This window comes from Diadema antillarum, unplaced genomic scaffold (assembly GCF_040938485.1).
Source record: "Diadema antillarum isolate AM-2024a unplaced genomic scaffold, OU_Dant_1.0 seq00001004_RagTag, whole genome shotgun sequence".
NCBI classification, from domain to species: Eukaryota; Metazoa; Echinodermata; class Echinoidea; order Diadematoida; family Diadematidae; genus Diadema; species Diadema antillarum.
The window spans coordinates 1,039,466-1,057,090 of NW_027271842.1; the positions used below are offsets into that span (position 1 = coordinate 1,039,466).

General features: G+C 38.0%; 1 protein-coding gene across 1 annotated transcript in view; it reads left to right on the forward strand.

Annotated features, from left to right (window-relative positions):
- Positions 1–17,625, forward strand: part of LOC139742530 (quinone oxidoreductase-like protein 1) — a 49,193-nt gene that overhangs the window by 22,059 nt on the left and 9,509 nt on the right. The window contains exons 7-9 of the mRNA XM_071653061.1: positions 7,014–7,162; positions 8,922–9,027; positions 9,689–9,734. Of these exons, the coding sequence (XP_071509162.1) occupies positions 7,014–7,162; positions 8,922–9,027; positions 9,689–9,734 (301 nt within the window). The remainder of the gene's footprint in view (positions 1–7,013; positions 7,163–8,921; positions 9,028–9,688; positions 9,735–17,625) is intronic.

The following is a 17,625-nucleotide window of genomic DNA, read 5'->3' on the forward strand; positions in this document are numbered from 1 at the left end:
ATGAAACTCGGAAGTGGCACCAGAAATATTAGTTGCACCCCCCCCCCCTTTACAGAATTCCTGGATCCGCCCCTGCATATGGGACCAAAAAAAAAATATATATATGCGTTTGGGTAAGCCTGCAGAAATTATTGCATGGTAACTTCCATGTAAATGTGGTTAGACAGGCTTCATGCAGCACAACAATAGGCAAAGTACTCGATAGCCTGACTGGCTTTATTACTATAGATTCATTCTCAATTTGTCAGTTTGCCACAGGTAGTAGTACTGAAATCACATGAGCAAGATTTAATGTGTTTTTTTTTGCAATGAGAATTCTCACTACAAAAATCACAATGGCAAAGTTCTAGCAAATTTCTTAAAATCATTCTCCCATGAGCGAGTTTTCTCCGTGATTTTTTTTCCCCCTCCTTTCCGTGGCTTTGTTTGGGCACAGAAGCTTGGCAACCGAGTCAAAAGGTTTCTAACATGGTGCAGTTCCATTTATTTTCAGTGTGGATGACCTTATTTTAGAGATACAAGATGTACTTGTGGCCCATTTCCATCATGTGGAATGGATCTTGTATCCAAGCGTGAATGATATGTTATGCTCTAGTATGGAGATCTTCCTTTTCATAATTCATCATCCATTCAAGATTAGTGCTTAAAATAACCTCCAAAGCTCCACATATTGTCACAAAATTTCAAGTGTACTGGTCCCAAGTGTGAATGATGCTTTGTGTGCAGGTGGGAATATTTACTTTTGCAAATAATCCCTGTGCTCATTCAAGATGGGAGCTTAAAGAGATAGTATAGTATTGGTTGACAGGAGGATTCAGCTTTCAACTTTTGGTGAGATACACACACTCTATGAAATATTGAAGGGCATACTATTCTAAGAGGAATCCAAAGTTTATTTGATGAAAATTGGTTTTGAAATGGCTGAGATATCCAAAACCAAAGTAAAGCCAAGTAATCCAAATGAAAGGTGGATCCAACCTTTTATTAGGATTGCTCTGTTTTTGATATCTCAGCCATTTCAAATTTAAGCCAATTTTCATTAAATAGACTTTGAATTCCTCTTAGAACTATTATGCTCTTTCATATATCGTAAGAGGTTTCTCATTATTTAAAAAAAAAACTCAGCATCAAAAATCATGTGAAACCTGAAGCCCATCTCAACTAAAGCTATGCCAACCTCTCGGCTTGTAAAAAAAAAAAGAAAATGAGCTCAGTACCTACTTCCCTCTCCAGGCTCATACACGTTTTCCGTGAAAAACGTACATTATTTGGTATTATGAACATTATTTCAGAATGTGCAATGCAAATGCATCGCATAGTACCTTGTGAAATATATCGCTAATACTATGGTATTTAGGGCAGTAATTCAAACTTTGCGTGAAATATGCAAGCTAGTTTTCGGTGTGAATCGTGTAATGCGATATCACCCACCGCACTGCACGGATACACCTGCTGTCTTCCCCAAAAGGAGATATGCATAGACACAGTGCTTATCTCAAAGATGCATAGGTACTTTCATGCCAGAAATACCGTGGTATTGTAGTGGTAAATGAAAACAGTACCATCTGAAACAACACGGTATCTGATACGGTGGTACATGTAGAATGCCAGTGAGAACTGTGGTAAACAAAATACTGTGATATTTAATGCTACGGTAATTCTATTGAAAAATGCACCTTCTGTCAACCTGTCTTAATGTCGATGGATGTTTACGTTTTATGTACGACACGTGCAACCGACCTTGAACTCCACAAACAATGCTGCAAGCTCTCCGTAGCCCGGCAGAAATATGTGGGCTTTCGTTTTCCTTTACCTCTTTCTTTTTTTTTCTTTCCCTTTATGTCTTTTGTGACAGCTCTTGAAATGGTATGAAGTTTTGTTTGTGTGTATTGTCTGACGTGGAGCAGGTTGTCTTTTTACTTGTGTTGTGGGTGTGTTTGATTTCTCTTCCTTTGTACCGTGACAAGTCATGTTTGAAAGCAAGCGGAACCTTGGAGTGTAAAGTGCGTGAATGCCTTCGACAGCACACTGTCAGTCTGATTGAGTGAAGAGTGGTTCTGTTGATAAATGAATACCATACAGTATGTCCCAAAAAAATACAATCTGATTTCCACATTGATTACTTTCAATATGATTAAACTGCCTAAATGCTATTTCAGGGTCTAAAAATATAATATCTTTGATACCTACATGTATATTTTGCAGAAAACCCCTTTCAATTTGGTTATAAAGTGGTCACAGAGAAATGTGGATCGTCATAAAGCAGGTGGTGGGTCTGATTCTTCCAAGTTTAGCACTTCGGTGCTCTTAGAGCTGCATATTAAAGGTAGGGGATACCTTTTACAGACCTCCCAAAATACAGCAAAACATTAAATATGAACCTCAGGGGACTTGTTTAGGCCACTGCTGAGAAATTTGGAAGTCAACAGTTATCTACAATTTGAATAATGCACAAAACTCAACTACTCAGTAGTTCTGTGTGTCAGCCACACTTAAGCCTTTTTGTTGCAGTCTTCTGTATTTTTTTATCTATAAACACACATCTAAAAGTATAAGAGCTGATGTAATAACATATAGAGTGTGTGGCAAGAATGTATATAGAAATGTTTGTAAGTTTTGATGAACTTTCTTCACAAAATATACATGATAGACACACATGCAGTGCATGGGTCTGCAAAGGTAGCCTAGTAATGTACTGGAATTTACGGTGAGCCCTGAAAAAAATTCAATTCAAAATCTAACGGTCAATAAAAATGTACTAAATGTTACCTTCCACTTTCAATACTTTATGGGAGTTTCTAAAATGATACTCTCTTCAACATACCACTGTATTTATACAACTCTTCATTTAAGGCATGCAAATGGGATTCCCTACCTTTAATGTGTGAACACAATATTGACAGAACTTGGAGGGAAGGGATTCCTGACATGCTCTACAAAGATCCTAACTTCTTTTTGACCACTGAAGCAAATCAGATGGGGTTTTCCGTAAGATGTAGGTAATAAGGAAATTGTATTTGGATTGATTCTCTATTTTTAAAGTTATCATTGCAGAGGGTCCCATTTTGTAATTTTTTTTTTTTTTTTTGGGGGGGGGGGAGGGGAACCTGTTGTATATTGGAATTGATTGACAACTTGCCCTTTATTGCTGGTAATACACACCAATTATTCAGTGCTTTTGAGTAATATACATTGTATTAAACCATGATAAAAATTATGTGCATACATACTCGGGCCGAGGAATTTGAATTGACAGCTTCCTGATTATCGGACAGGTGTCATAGCCACTAGACTATACCAAGCAATATAGAATAGAATAGTAATAAAGAATAATTAATTTGAATACTAACTATTTCTACAATGTGTGATATATGTTTGGTTATCTACATTATGTATGTTTGTCAGAGTCAAATAATTTTTATGCTGTTGCTATTGAATGATAGCAATTTAACATCAGGTTTCCCCTTTGTAATCTGATGTTTTCTTCATTTCTTGAGGGTAAATGCTATAACTCATTAATACTTGCAACTGATAAACCACCAGAAACAATTAAGTTCCAGTATGTGATTTTGTATCAGTTTAGCCTCTACGTCAAATTCGGTAGCATGCAATGATGGCAAATACTGGTACTTCATTCAAAATTGATCAAGCATTACCAGAGTCCCTCACCTGTTCACGTGCCAGTTTGCCAAACTATTTCAGGTTGAAGATGAATTGCATTGAGCGAAATGTATCTTCAAACAAACCTGTGTGGATGTACATGGCACATTTGGGGCTACACATTCAATGATTTTCCTGGTGCTGTGTTGCACATTGCAGTGCATGCTTTTTCAAACTTGCTGCACAATAGGCACAGTCATACTGGCAAAAGATTGAGAAGTTTAAGATCGTGAAGTCTTCACGATCTTTGGTCGTGCAGTTACACTGGCAAAAAGATCGAGAAGTTTGGCTGGAGCGGCACAGGGGGAAAATATCCCTAATTGGAGTGCGAAGTTTAGGGGGAAGTTTTGCGGAATGTTTTACGGGAAATTTGCAGTCACGTTGGCAAAACTTCGAGATCTTGTGCCAGTCTGACCACTCCTAAAGAGTGAGTTGTTTACTACCCTTTGTCCATGCACTCGTTTACATGCTTTAAAGTGCCACATCACACCATCTGCAAGTTGACTTTTGATTATGAAAATGAACTATACAATGCAAGTGCATGTTTACTTGCGTTGACTCATGATACCCTCTACATCATTTACATGTATCTGGCAATATATCTAAATACATGACATATATTTATGACAATTTTTTTACTACTTTTCTTCAGATTACTCAGATATATCTGCAGAGAAACCTGCCAGACCAAGATTCTGTCAATGACACAATCTGTCAGTTATTGTTAAAGTAGTATTACGCGGTGAACAAAAGACAATTGAATGTGCTTTCCCCGTGACCTTGCATAACTTGGATGTTTGCCTGCAATGTGTTTTGTTGAGAGGAAAAGGACCATTTCAATGTCTTTTGTTAATTGTAGATAGTACTTCAACAATGATTGACACACGATGTCACTGACTTTGATGGTTTTATGTGGGCTTAAAGAGATGGTATAGTATTGAGTGAGATTAGGATTCAGCCTTAAACTTTTTGCAAGATGCTGTAATAGAAACCACTTTATGACTTTGAATGTAATTTTAAGAGGAATTCAAAGTTTATTTGATGAAAGTCGGTTTTGAAATGGCTGAGATATCCAAAATAAATTAAACAAGACCATTTTGATATTTAAAAAAGTTTGGTCCCGCCTTTTGTTAGGATTGCTTTGTTTTGGATATCTCAGCCAATTTTCATCAAATGAGCTTTGAATTTTTCTTAAAATTATATGATCTTTCATAATTCATTAGAGGTTTCTCATTATCTAAAAAATTATCATAAAAAAAATTGGAAACCTGTAGCCCCATCTCGACCAAAACTGCACCCAATTCCTTTCAAAGAATCTTGTGAGTTGATTGCTTATCCTTTGCCCTGCTAATTTGAATATACATTGTCACCTAGGTTTAAAGGACAAGTTCACCCTCATAAACATAAGGATTGAGAGAATGTAGCAATATTAGGAGAACACGTCATTGAAAGTTTGAGGAAAATCGGACAACCCGTTCAAAAGTTATGAATTTTTGAAGTTTTTGTGTAGTAACCGCTGGATGAGAAGACTACTGCAGTGTATGAATAACTTTATGTCACATGCGTACAACAATATAAGGAAAATATAAAGAGAATTTCACAAAATTCCATCTTTTGAAAAAAGTACATATTCCCTTGACTCGTTACCGACATATGTTAGGGGTAATATTATTCCCCCTGCTTTTAGAAAGAGACAAGTCAAGTGCTCTTTTATTATGCGAAAAAAGTGAAAATATGTTGAATTTTCTTTACATTTTCTTTATCCTGTTGTACGCATATGACTCACAAGCTGTAGTAGTCTCCTCATCCAGCAGTTCCAACACAAAAATTTTAAAAATTCATAACTTTTGCATCGATTGTCCAATTTTCCTCAAACTTTCACTGATGTGTTCTACTAATATTGTTGCATTTTCTAAATCCTTATGTTTATGAAGGTGAACTTGTCCTTTGAAAGCATAATAGCATGTCACTATAACTCACCAGTTTAAGGCCTCTTTTTGATTACTCATTTTTTTGAATTCTGTATGTTCTTTACCTCCTTCACTTTCTCTTCCTTTCACACCTAGAGCACTCTACAGAGTGGATTTGGTGCTATGTAAATCATATCAATTATTATTATTTATTATTATTTCTTTGAAAGCAGGGGAAACTCCCAAATCCTGTAACCTTTCATGTTTTAGGTCTGAAATAATGAAGCCATCGTCATCACCTGATTTCTTTCACTCCATTGATCTGAACTTAATTGATTGTGATATATGAACTTTCTCTTGGAGCTCTTGGTTGCTGGATGGCTTAGAGTACTTGTCAATATTGGAGTCCTATTCCATTGAACTGCCCCCCAAAACAAAAACAACAACAAACAAACAAACAACCTATATTGTATTTACCACAATGTACAGACATATGGTTTAATGAATCTAAAAATGTATAGTATTGTATCTTCACCACGTACACACATAGTAAAATCATCCACAAACTCCAAAAGATATCAGATATGGCTTGAAAAAGCTTATCATTCTCTGAAATACATAGTGTAGGGCCTACACATCTAGATGAAATGAATCATTTGAAGAAATAAGTACAGGATAACAGTATTACACAATCTTCTTTTGCCCCTAGCAATGAGGCTGTACAGATTCATTATTCAAACTTTTGAACAAATAGAGATTAAAAAAAATTACATTAGTTGTTAAAGGGAAACTTTACTGGAAGGAAGGAGTTACTTAATGAGTTACTTTAATACTGAGGGCAGACTGATTTTGCTACAACATGCATTTCCCATAGGCACCTGTCCGAGTATACTCGGGACTCATCCTTTACAGGTTAAAGGTGCATAGTCCCGGTAGTGTAGAGGGCGCTGTTGTTGATACTGCATATCACCGATAGCATTGATATGAAGATTACCGAAGTTGAGCTGTCATCAAGAGTAAAGCGCGCAGGTGTTGCTATAAAGTAACGTTGCCTTCGTTGTCTTTTCTGCGCATCACACAGTCTGTAGCAATGCCAGGGTGCGTGCATATATTCTTCTTATTATGACATCACAAAAGAAGTTTGCTAAAGCTGTCATCCCCCTCAGCTGAATCATGAGCCGAACTGTGATCGGACCACTGACCACAGTGGATTGGACTTTTTATGACTCGGGGGAAAGTGGGCCACAGCAAAAGCGCTAAAGAGGAGTCGATATCATAGGTTTCTATAGGAAACTTGCGCCGTGCGCCCGCGTACACATTTGACTAGAACACCAGGACCATGCACCTTTAACCACAGCTGCCATCACGCATTGTTTAGATCCAATCCCATAGTCCACTGTAGCATGATAAGTCTTTGTGCATTCCTTGCTTCAAATCTCACAGTGACCATGTACCCTAACGAGGTGGAAGAGAGCGGTCAGTCTCCCAACGGGGACATTTCCCAGAGCAAGAGGTCACTACCTGAGAAACATGAGGTCATCTCAACCCTGGGTATCGGAGGTCGATGGGTGACCTCCCAGAGGAATCTCCAGGTGTGTGCACAGTGAGCTTTTTTTTTATGCCTCCGCCACGAAGTGGTGCCGGAGGCATTATGTTTTCGGGTTGTCCGTCCGTCCGTCCGTCCGTCCGTCCGTCCGTCCGTCCGTCCGTCCGTCCTTCCGTCCGTCCGTAATGAATTTTGTGGACAGGGTAACTATCAAAACGATTTGAGGTATCCTAATGAAACTTAGCATGTATGTGTATCAGGGGGGTGAAGTTGTGCCTATCAACTTTTGGGTGCACATGCTCAAGGTCAAAGGTCAAAAGGTCAAGGTCAAATGCTTAAAATTTCACTATTTCCCCCATATCTATGCAATACCTGAAGATATTTTCTTGAAACTTAGTGTATACATGTATTACCCAATTAAGATTCTCTGGTGAAAGTTTGGGGTCATGAGGTCAAAAGGGTAAAGGTCAAAGGTCAAGTAAAATGTTAAAATTTCACTTTTTTCTCTGTATCTTGGAAATTGTTCAAGGTATCTTTATGGAACAAAGTATATATGCATGTACTGACTGGCAGTGGTTATCTAGGGAATTTGGGGTTCATGTCGTCAAAGGTCAGGGGTCAAAGGTCAAGGGCAATACTTCAAAATTTTACTATTTTCCTTGTATTTATGCAATGCCAGCAGGATTATTTTTTTAAAAACTTGATGTATGCATGTATAACCCACTAGAGATTGTCTGGGTTTTTTTTTTTTTTTTTTTTTTTTTTTGCCAAGAAGGTCAAAGGTCAAAAAGTCAAAGATCAAGTGAAAGTGCTGAACTTACTTCTTTCTCCATATCTCGGAAGTGGCTCATGTTATCTTTAAACTTAGTACATATTTATGTATGTTCTGCCTGACATTGATTCTCTTATGAATCAAAGGCCAGATGAAAATGATAACAATTTACTGTTCAATACAGAAATTGCACTTTTTCTCCATACCTTGACAATTACTCAAGTGTGTAAACTTATGAAAGGGTCAAAGTCGAAGTTAAAGTTCTTAAATCCCCAAATACATGCTCTCCTATTCATCCAATTAAACATAGGTCAAGGAAGGTGAACATTCGATACATTTGTGACAAACATGTCATTTTAATATTTTGCCAATTTTGTGAAAATGTAATCACACATTGTCCACATGTACTATAGACCTATTAGGAGAATCATGCATTATGGCGGAGGCATACCAGTCGCCATAGCGACATTTCTAGTTTCAACATGATGTAACTATGCATACTGTAAAACATCATATTTTCACGTCATGAAATTTTTGCGAATTGGAGCAGACGGCCTTTTTCATGGCATGAAATTTTCGCGAGTTGCCGCTAACATTCAATGCATTTAGTGTAGACAAAAACTTTCCAGTGCATTGTAATTTCGGGAATCTTGGCTCTCACGAAATTAAAATGCACGCAGACATTCCTCATTTTACAGTACATCCCCGTATTATAAAGTATTGTGACAGTTGTTATCATTGCTGTTGTTGTTATCATCATCATTGTATTATTTCTGTTTACAAAATGTTCTAAAAGTGACAAAAATTAGATGTGACATTTTGAAATTTCACCTTTCTTCAGAAAACGCTTCTTGACCAGTCCTTATAAATATTCAAATGAGCAAGTTGATGATGTCATGCCCTCACAATTTTTCATGTATTTTATATATGAAATTCACACACACAAAAAATAAATTGCTAATACGGGTAAAAGCATATTCCCATACCAAAATAGATCAGATTTAACATTTGTTTATTTTCTGTCCTGACTCAGCTGGATCCACCAGACTCGCGCCTCCTACAGCTGAAAGGAGCGAGCGTCTGTTTCCTCAATGACGCCACCTGGACGCTGGCTTCTCACAAGCAAGGGAAATACCTTCGTATCCTTTTTTATGATACTCACAGACTTCTCCCCTCCACCCATTCCCCACCCACACCTGCCCTCTATACTCCCCCCCCCCCCACTCCTTCAACCTACTCCCCCACCCATCCCACACTCCTGAATACACCCACCATGTCCAAAGTGGTAGATCCAAAGATGCTAATATAATGATTCTTCTTTTTCTTTTTCTTTTTTGAGTGATATTCTATTTGAGACTTTACTTAACCTGTTGAAGACGAGTCCGGAGTATACTTGGGCAAGTGTCTATGGGAAATGCTTGTTGTAGCAAAAGCATCCCATCCTCAACAGGTTAAACACCAACAAAGGAACAGATGGCCATCAGCCACATCAAATGTTTCTTCCTTTTCTATTAAGTACAGTATTTCACTCAAGTTTGCTTTGCTGTATATGTATTTGTCCAATTTTTCATAAGTACCAATCTTTAGAATGACTATGTTCTGTTGTACTTCTGTAGGTCTAATATCTGTCGCAGGCAGTTTCAATTTGTCAAGTCCTTTTTTTCTTTTGTTAATGTGATATATTTCTCCTGGTAGCTGTCATTAATATTCATGTCACAATCAGAAATCCTGAAAGAGAGATGGAGTGCTTGATCAATCAGAAATTTGCTGTTTCTTTCCTGACCTGTTGCCATATATTAGATATATTAAGAGATATCATGCAAAAGTTGGAGAAGGGAACACTCAAGTAAGTAAATGTATTGTTTCTATCTGTCTCTCTCTCTTTCCTCTGCCTAATGATGTTGATGTTTGACTAGCTTTGGCGTTACCATGGCAATGATGATGTTGAAGTTGAGAAGATGGCATTAATGTGTGGGACAGGGAGGAGTAATATGATGGGCCCTGCAGTTGATGATGTAGATGTTAGTTGCTGTTTACTGATGGCTGTTGCAGGAATGGCAGTTCATTCAGTAAATTTTTGAAGGTAGTGGAAATATACTGCAGTTATGATTATAAAGCTACTATTCAAATTGATGTACAAATGGTCTTTGTGATGGTACATGTAGGTGTTGAAGATGACAATAATGATGATGATGCTGATAATGATGATGGTGGTGGTGGAAATGGTGATGGTGATAATGATGATGATGATGGTGGTGATGGTGATGGTGATGGTGATAGTGACGGTGATCATGGTGGCGGTAATGGTGATGGTAATGATGGTGGTGGCAGTTGTGACGGTGTTGGTGTCAGTGACGGTGTTGATGTCAGTGACGGTGATGGTGATGGTGGTGGTGGTGATGATGGTGATGGTGATAGTGATGGTGGTGATGGTGGTGGTGGTGATGATGGTAATGGTGATGGTGGGGATGGTGATGGTGGTGGTGGGGACGGTGATGGTGGTGGTGACGGTGATGGTGGTGGTGACGGTAATGGTGGTGGTGACGGTGATGGTGATAGTGACGGTGTTGGTGACTGATGGTGACGATGATAGTGATGGTGATAGAAGTGGTTGAGAGGGTTGATTCACTGAGGTGACTGGATAGTGTTGATGTTAAACTTGTTGGTAGTGTGTTGACATGTTGCATTGATGAATTGATGATGCTATGTAGAAAAATTACTGAACAGTTTTCCATAAATAAAAGATATAATGTTATTGTATATCCAGTAGAACATGAGCCGTGTGATTTTGCATACATGGCAAGGTCAGTACCTGTTGACTGTACCGTACTCATCTAGAGGTACAAGTTGTATGCATACATTGTTTGTAGTCTGTTCACCTGTGCAGAATGAGATAATAGAGTGTTTGTCTAGATGAGTTGCAAGGAATCTTAAATAAATGTTTAAAGTAGAGCCCCCCCCCCCCTTTAAGATCTAGGGTATGCAAATATGACACTCAAAGTGTTGTCTATGAGATGTGATGTTTGCTGCTGTTTTCTTTTGTAAGAACCAAAAATGTTGGCTTGAATTCAAGGATGGCACGAAAGGCAAGAACAGTTTTAATTTATAGCTTATTACAACGTATACGTACCCTTCTGGTTCTGTAGGTGGAATCCAATTGCAATGCAAGTATTAACCCCCCCCCCCCTTCAAATCATCCTCTCTTTTAGTTCTGATGTTATTAAAGTATATCAGTCACTTAGAGAGAGATTACTAGAGAGAATTGCAAACTTCCAGAGCAAGAATTATGCACTGATAAAGTTTCATTTTAGATTATCAGTTAATGAGACTTCATGGAAAATGAAACACACTAGTGGGAGACCTTTGCCTTTGTTTTGCAGAGATGTCTAAACTCCCCATCTTTGTTAAATTTCTTTGTGTTTATATGTTTGTTTGTTGCATTTTTTTTTTATTTTTTGTAAGCGGGGTTGGTTTGTAGGTTGGTTGCTTGCTTTGCATGTGTTTGTGTTTGCATTTTGAGATGGAAACATAGAAAGGACTTGCCTTATATGAGTTGTTGGGTCTTTTGTGTGTTTGTTGTTGTTGCTGCTACTACTACTGTTATCTAAACCCACTATGTGTTCAAGGGACTTCTGACAGTGCGTACAACCGTATGGGGTTTTCTGTGCAAATCAAAACACATAAAGAGTTAGAGTACATTCTGGTTTGTGTGTTTTCTGATCCTTGCATGGAAGGATATCTTCCTCCTCTTCGTCCCCCCCCCCTTTTATTTTTCGTTGAAAACAAAAGAAATACAAAGAAAAAATATGAAATAATAATAATAATAATAATAATAATAATTGCATTTATATGGCGCTTCATACTGACGTTTCTAATAAAACCCGGAAGTGGCACCAAAAATATTAGTTGCACCCCCCCCCCCTTTACAGAATTCCTGGATCCGCCCCTGTATCCCAATATGTGTACCAATTTGGTTACAGACCTGCAAATAGCGGTAACTCCCCTTTGACCCACGTGTAAAAATAACCAAGGAAAAATTATATGAAATATGTCTAAAAGATACTGTGTGTTTCATGTCACATATCTATGTAGACCACCTTTACTTCAGTCATGAAATTTGTAATGACATTGTTTCTGCTTAAACTTAGCTTTAGAGGGCCTTGGAGAAAGACTACAGTTTTACCATGCAAAAATTTCATGTGTTTTCTGAAGCTACTTCAAATCAAAAATAGTTTCCCTAAATATAAACGAAAGCATGTCCATCCTTCAAATGAGGCGTAATTTGTAGAGAAGTTCCCTCTCATCAACCTATCTTATTAGTTTTATGCAGACTTGTATTGCTTAATATTTTCTGTGATATTTTCCAGATCCGTATCTTAGTACCTTTAGTTTGAAAAAAAAAAATAATGGGACTTGGGCTGGTCCACTCACACAATACAGGTGCAGTACCTTCTGTGAGCAAAACTGGAAACTTGAATAGTGCCCTCTACTGATAAGAGAGAATAAAGCATAATAGAACTAATGGCATGAATCATGTGGTCATTCTTTGCCAGCCAGTGGTCAGTTGTTTTCATGGTCAAGAGCCTAGCCCGACAGCGTTCAGCAGACGTGCCCTGCAGTACACATATGCAGCTTCAAAACTTGTCTATGTCAATTTTTCCAGTGTGATTCTTGCACCCTAGGAAATCCTGCCACATTGTATACTTACATGTAAATATAAAAAAGGAAAACAATAAGAAAGCAGTAGGAAAACAGTAAATTTTGCAGTTTTCCTTTGAATACCATGGATTTGCCCAATGGCTGCTCACTGGTAACAAAAAGAATCAGGTAATAAAAGCAATCTGTGTGCCCTTTCTCACGTGAGTTTTATTTTGCAAATGCTGTGTGGATGCATGTGAGGAAAAGAACATTTATACTTGAAAGGAGACTAGTCCATTTTATTTTGGTGTTGTGGCATATTGATAGCTAGTCTTTGTCAAAGGTGCAATCTGTTACAAATCCAAAAAAGACATACAGTATGAAACACCATGAATGATAGTAGGAAAGCACATCCTCCCTACCTCATATTATTCTGTACTGCTTTGTCAGATAACACCTTCCCCATAGAACCAGCGAAATACAGTAACTGTGGTCACCAGTCTGAAGCAGATTTGTACAGATAGTGTCTTTCTCGACGAACATGCTGGAGAAATAATGGGACTATTTGCCAATTTTTCTTTAACAAACAAGAGTAGCACACAAAAGGTTTCAAGCTGTCTGATCAAGACGCCCTCATGATGTTCTTGCAGAATGCAGGAGAGTGAGTCACACACATATACATTTTACTTTTTACAATGTATATGCTGAGTATTACATGGTTGGTTTATTTTTGTTTTTTTTCCAAGACTTTTCACAAGGGGACAGATATTTGCAAAATTAACAACTCACAAAATTATTGCCTCCATTACCACAAAAGCACTGTGCATCATATCTAAGGTTGGAAATGGTTTATTTTCATTTTATTAAAACATATTCAGGATTGCTTGATCAGCATGAGCTGTTTTTCATCAAGGTCCTGAAATAAAACATAAAAATGCAAACAAAAATCGAATCATTACAAAGAATCGTCATCAGTATAAAATCCAAATCAACTGCAGTAATTGAAATAACAAATCAAATAAGTAGGTAATCATCAAGAGAATAAAATTCATATCTTCAGATTTGTTTTTGCAAATCCTTCACCTAGAAGACTGCAGAGAAAGACAAAGAAAAAAAAATCAGAATCTAACATCAGAGGACATGTTGGCATAAATGCTGGGATGCATTAACATTTTTCAATGGCAGTAAATGACTATACGCAATTTAGCACACACAGTCATGAGCACACATATCCACCCACTCTCGCACTCACTATACAAGCCTACATGTTAGTGTATACCATATTTTCATCTTCAAAATCGATATTTTTTTTTTTCTCACCCTGTCAATGTGGTTATTTCTATGCATGCATGTACTTGCATGCGCCATCAAGGAAATGAATAAGAGGCCCGGTTCTGCTCCGACTCTTCTGCACCCATGATCGAAGGAAGCTGGATTTCCAAAAAAAAAAAGGCTCCAAAGCCATGACTGGCCAAAATTAATAGGAAAAATACCCCTAGGAGAAACATGATTTAAGATCCAAACAAGTCTTTTCTTTGTCTGACACCAGCAATACTGTAATTTGTCTTTCTTTTTTTTTCTGACAATAGTGTGAGACAGATTTCTGGGAACATACCTGGGAATCCAAAAGTTATTCCACATTGATATGTTTGATGCCTAAAAGAGAGAAAAAGAAACATTATTAAAGGAGGATGCCTTTGTAGAGAAATACCTGATATGCATCGATTTCTTGGGGCCAATCACAAATGTCATTGTGTTCAGTCCATCAACCAGTATATCAATGTCAAGAGTCAAGAGAGCTATTTCACTACTGTGTGAGAGCCCAGATTTTCCTGGTTTCTAGATGTACAAAAAACAAACAGGAAAAAGAGTTAATGAAAAGACGAGAAGTTCATCTGTTTTCATAGCATACAGCATGCCAATTTTATGTTTTTGCAAGCTGGAGAGCAATTCCATGTTTTACATATTTATGATATGATTTCTCTGAGAATGGAAATGTTGAGACTGATTTTGTTGTTTTCATCAGAAATTCCAGTCATTCCCCCATCACACGGGCCTTAAAGGGACACTCCAGACGATTTTCATAATTTCACATCATGTAGTACATTAATCGACTACTCCCTGTATAAATTTGTGGAATTTATTGTGGTTCTTGAGCAGAGAAACAATACTTTGAAAAACCTTAAATAAATTACACTGAACAAGGATGATGACATAGAAGGTTCACATATTTCAGAAATGATAGCAGTGTAATTGCATTACAATACCGCTTGCTTGCGAGTTCACCTGTCTATAATCTATGCATGCCTTATTCTTTTGTTCTGCTTCCTTGAGCCCCAACTCATGCATTATTATGGTGACTCTGCCATGTCATCATCCTTGTTCATTGCAATTTGTTCTATTTTTTGAAAATATTCTTATTCTTCATCCCAATTATCACAAATTCTGAAACTCTGTCCTCAGTATAACTAATTCATAGTTGTACAAATGTAAAAATCTGAGAATCACCCGGAGGTCTCCTTTAAAGGGCTATGTTAAAGGTCTTGTTGGCCTTTGGGAGCAGTGATTTTAAAAATATTCAAGATATCACATTTCATGCATATGCATAGGTTTGTTGTACCACAAAACATCCTACCATATAACATTTTCACAATAAAGCCCAAAATGTAAGGAGATATCAGTATTTTTCTCAATAAACCGTAACTGTAGGTGGTATAGACTGGAAATATTTTTATTATAACTATTGTTCACATTTTGTATACCGGTATATAACAATACTTTACCTCGATTTCACTTATTCAAAGTTGTATAGTGGTTTCTATCCCTGACTCATATTTTAGAACTATTTTAAAGCACTAATTCTGGGTTTTTGTTTCACCTGCAAATGGTAAATTATGCCTGTAAAGGTAATATAAATTGTAAAAACAAACCAAAAACATACATTCTCTTTTCTTTTTTTTCTTTTTTTTTGGGGGGGGGGCAGCTGGGAGAGACCTCATGAAGCAAACCAAAGGTCCATGATGAGTTGATCTATCACTTGGTCTACTCCCACTTTGTCTAATAGCCATTTACTCTCAACTCACATGGTCTAATCCTGTTTCATCTACAACCAGTTCATCTGATTACCATTTTGTCTGATGCCCGTAGTTTATCAGACAAAATATGGAAAAAATCAAAGGAGTCAAAATTGCAAAATTTAGACCATCTGATCATTAGAGGAATGATAAGCCAAACTGGACATTAGACCAAGTGAGGATTAGACCAAACAGGCATTAAACAAAATTGATGGTAAACCAAATGAGTTTAGCTGTAGGGATGTTAGGGTAATAGATCCCGTTTACAGTGAGTGAAAAGGCTCAGTCCAGGCTCAGCCTGGCCTTCCTTTCACTGTAAATGTTCAAAAGGCCAAATGTGGTACCAAAAACAGCCGCGCATTTGGCCAAGCTCTGAAGGTAGTCTCGGCCCGGACTCAGCAGGACTCAGCCTGGCCTTTTCTCACTGCAAACTGGGCCAAATGGGGTACCAAATTGATTGTGACTGGCACGCTCCCAAATGATTATTTGTTTACAAGCAGAGTGCCACTATAACAAAATATTGAAAGGTTTGAATTAAAGGCCTGGGCCGAGCCCTCCACTATAAATGCACAGTGTGTTTTTATTTCTGCATAATCAAGACATCAGGCCCCTGGGAGCAACTTTTTTCACAGGGGTGCTGAACCCCTGCCCCACCCGTTCGATTGCCGGATCATATTAGCAACGTTTCAGTAAATGGGGGAGGGGGGGGGGTGGCAGGGGAGGTGAAGGGAGGGGGGTGGGGACATCGAAACGACGTGAGAAAGCCCTCCACCACACAGGGAAACTTTTCCACTCTTAGTGAAATTCAACACACTTTATGTGGTAAATTTTGAAATTCTTCAACCCCCCCCCCCCCAAAAAAAAAAGTGAATACTCGTGGACTATGTTCATGGATAAGTGACTGTTGAATGAGGTATCTGTTATCTCTTGATTTGTGTATGTGTGTGTCTTCACTTTGTATAAGTCCACGGAAGGGGACCTACGGGGGAGGGTATGGGAGGGGGTATCCCCCTCCCACACTGGAGAGATTTTGAAATTTCATACCTGAAATTCAGCGATCTGGTGCACACTTTTAGTGAAATTTCTTAAAAAGTATGAAAATAAAATATTCACAGAAATGTGAATGACCAATAAATTGGGTTACAATCAACTCTTGTTCCGTGTGCGTCATCACTGTGAAATAACTGTATGGAAGTTGATGAGGCGGGGATGGGAGGTGGCTACCACGTGTGACAGAGCTTTTACATATAATACAACGATTATGATGTACAATCTTGGTGGACTTTCCCCATATTTGTATCAGAGAATCGTTTGTTGGTCTTTACTTTGTATAAGTCCATCGAAGGGGACCAAAGGGGGGAAGGGTGTAGGAGGGCATATCCCCTCCCGCACAAGGGAGATTTTGGATTTTCAGACCTGAAATTCCGCGATCTGGTGCACACTTTTGGTGAAATAAAAAAAAAAAGTATGAAAGATAAATAGGACCCTATATTCACAGAAATGTGAATGTCCATTAAATCAGGGTATGATCAGGTCTTGTTCTGCGTGTGAACTGCATGGAAGTTGATGAGGCGAGGATGGGAGGGGTATAAGCCAGGCCCCTTCCACACGATTGAACTTTTGCATTTTTAGAATTGCAATACAATGATCTGATGCACACTCTGGGTGGAATATTTCGAAAGTTGTATCAGTGTTCATGTGTGTGGATCTTCATTTTGTATAAGTTCATGGAAGAGGACATAAAGGGGGAGGGTGTGGGAGGGGGTATCACCCTCCCACACGAAGGAGATTTTGAAATTTCAGACCTGAAATTCAGCGATCTGGTGTACACTTTTGGGGAAATTTTTGAAAAAGTATGAAAAAATAGGGCAAAGTGATGTGTTTGCATACAATAGCTCCCATCCAATATTTCTATTCCAGGATTGATGCTATTTAATACGAGGAAACTGTGGCACTTTTAGAATCCAATTGACATTATCTCGCAAACACATTTTGGTGGAATTAGGGAAATCATCAATCCACAAA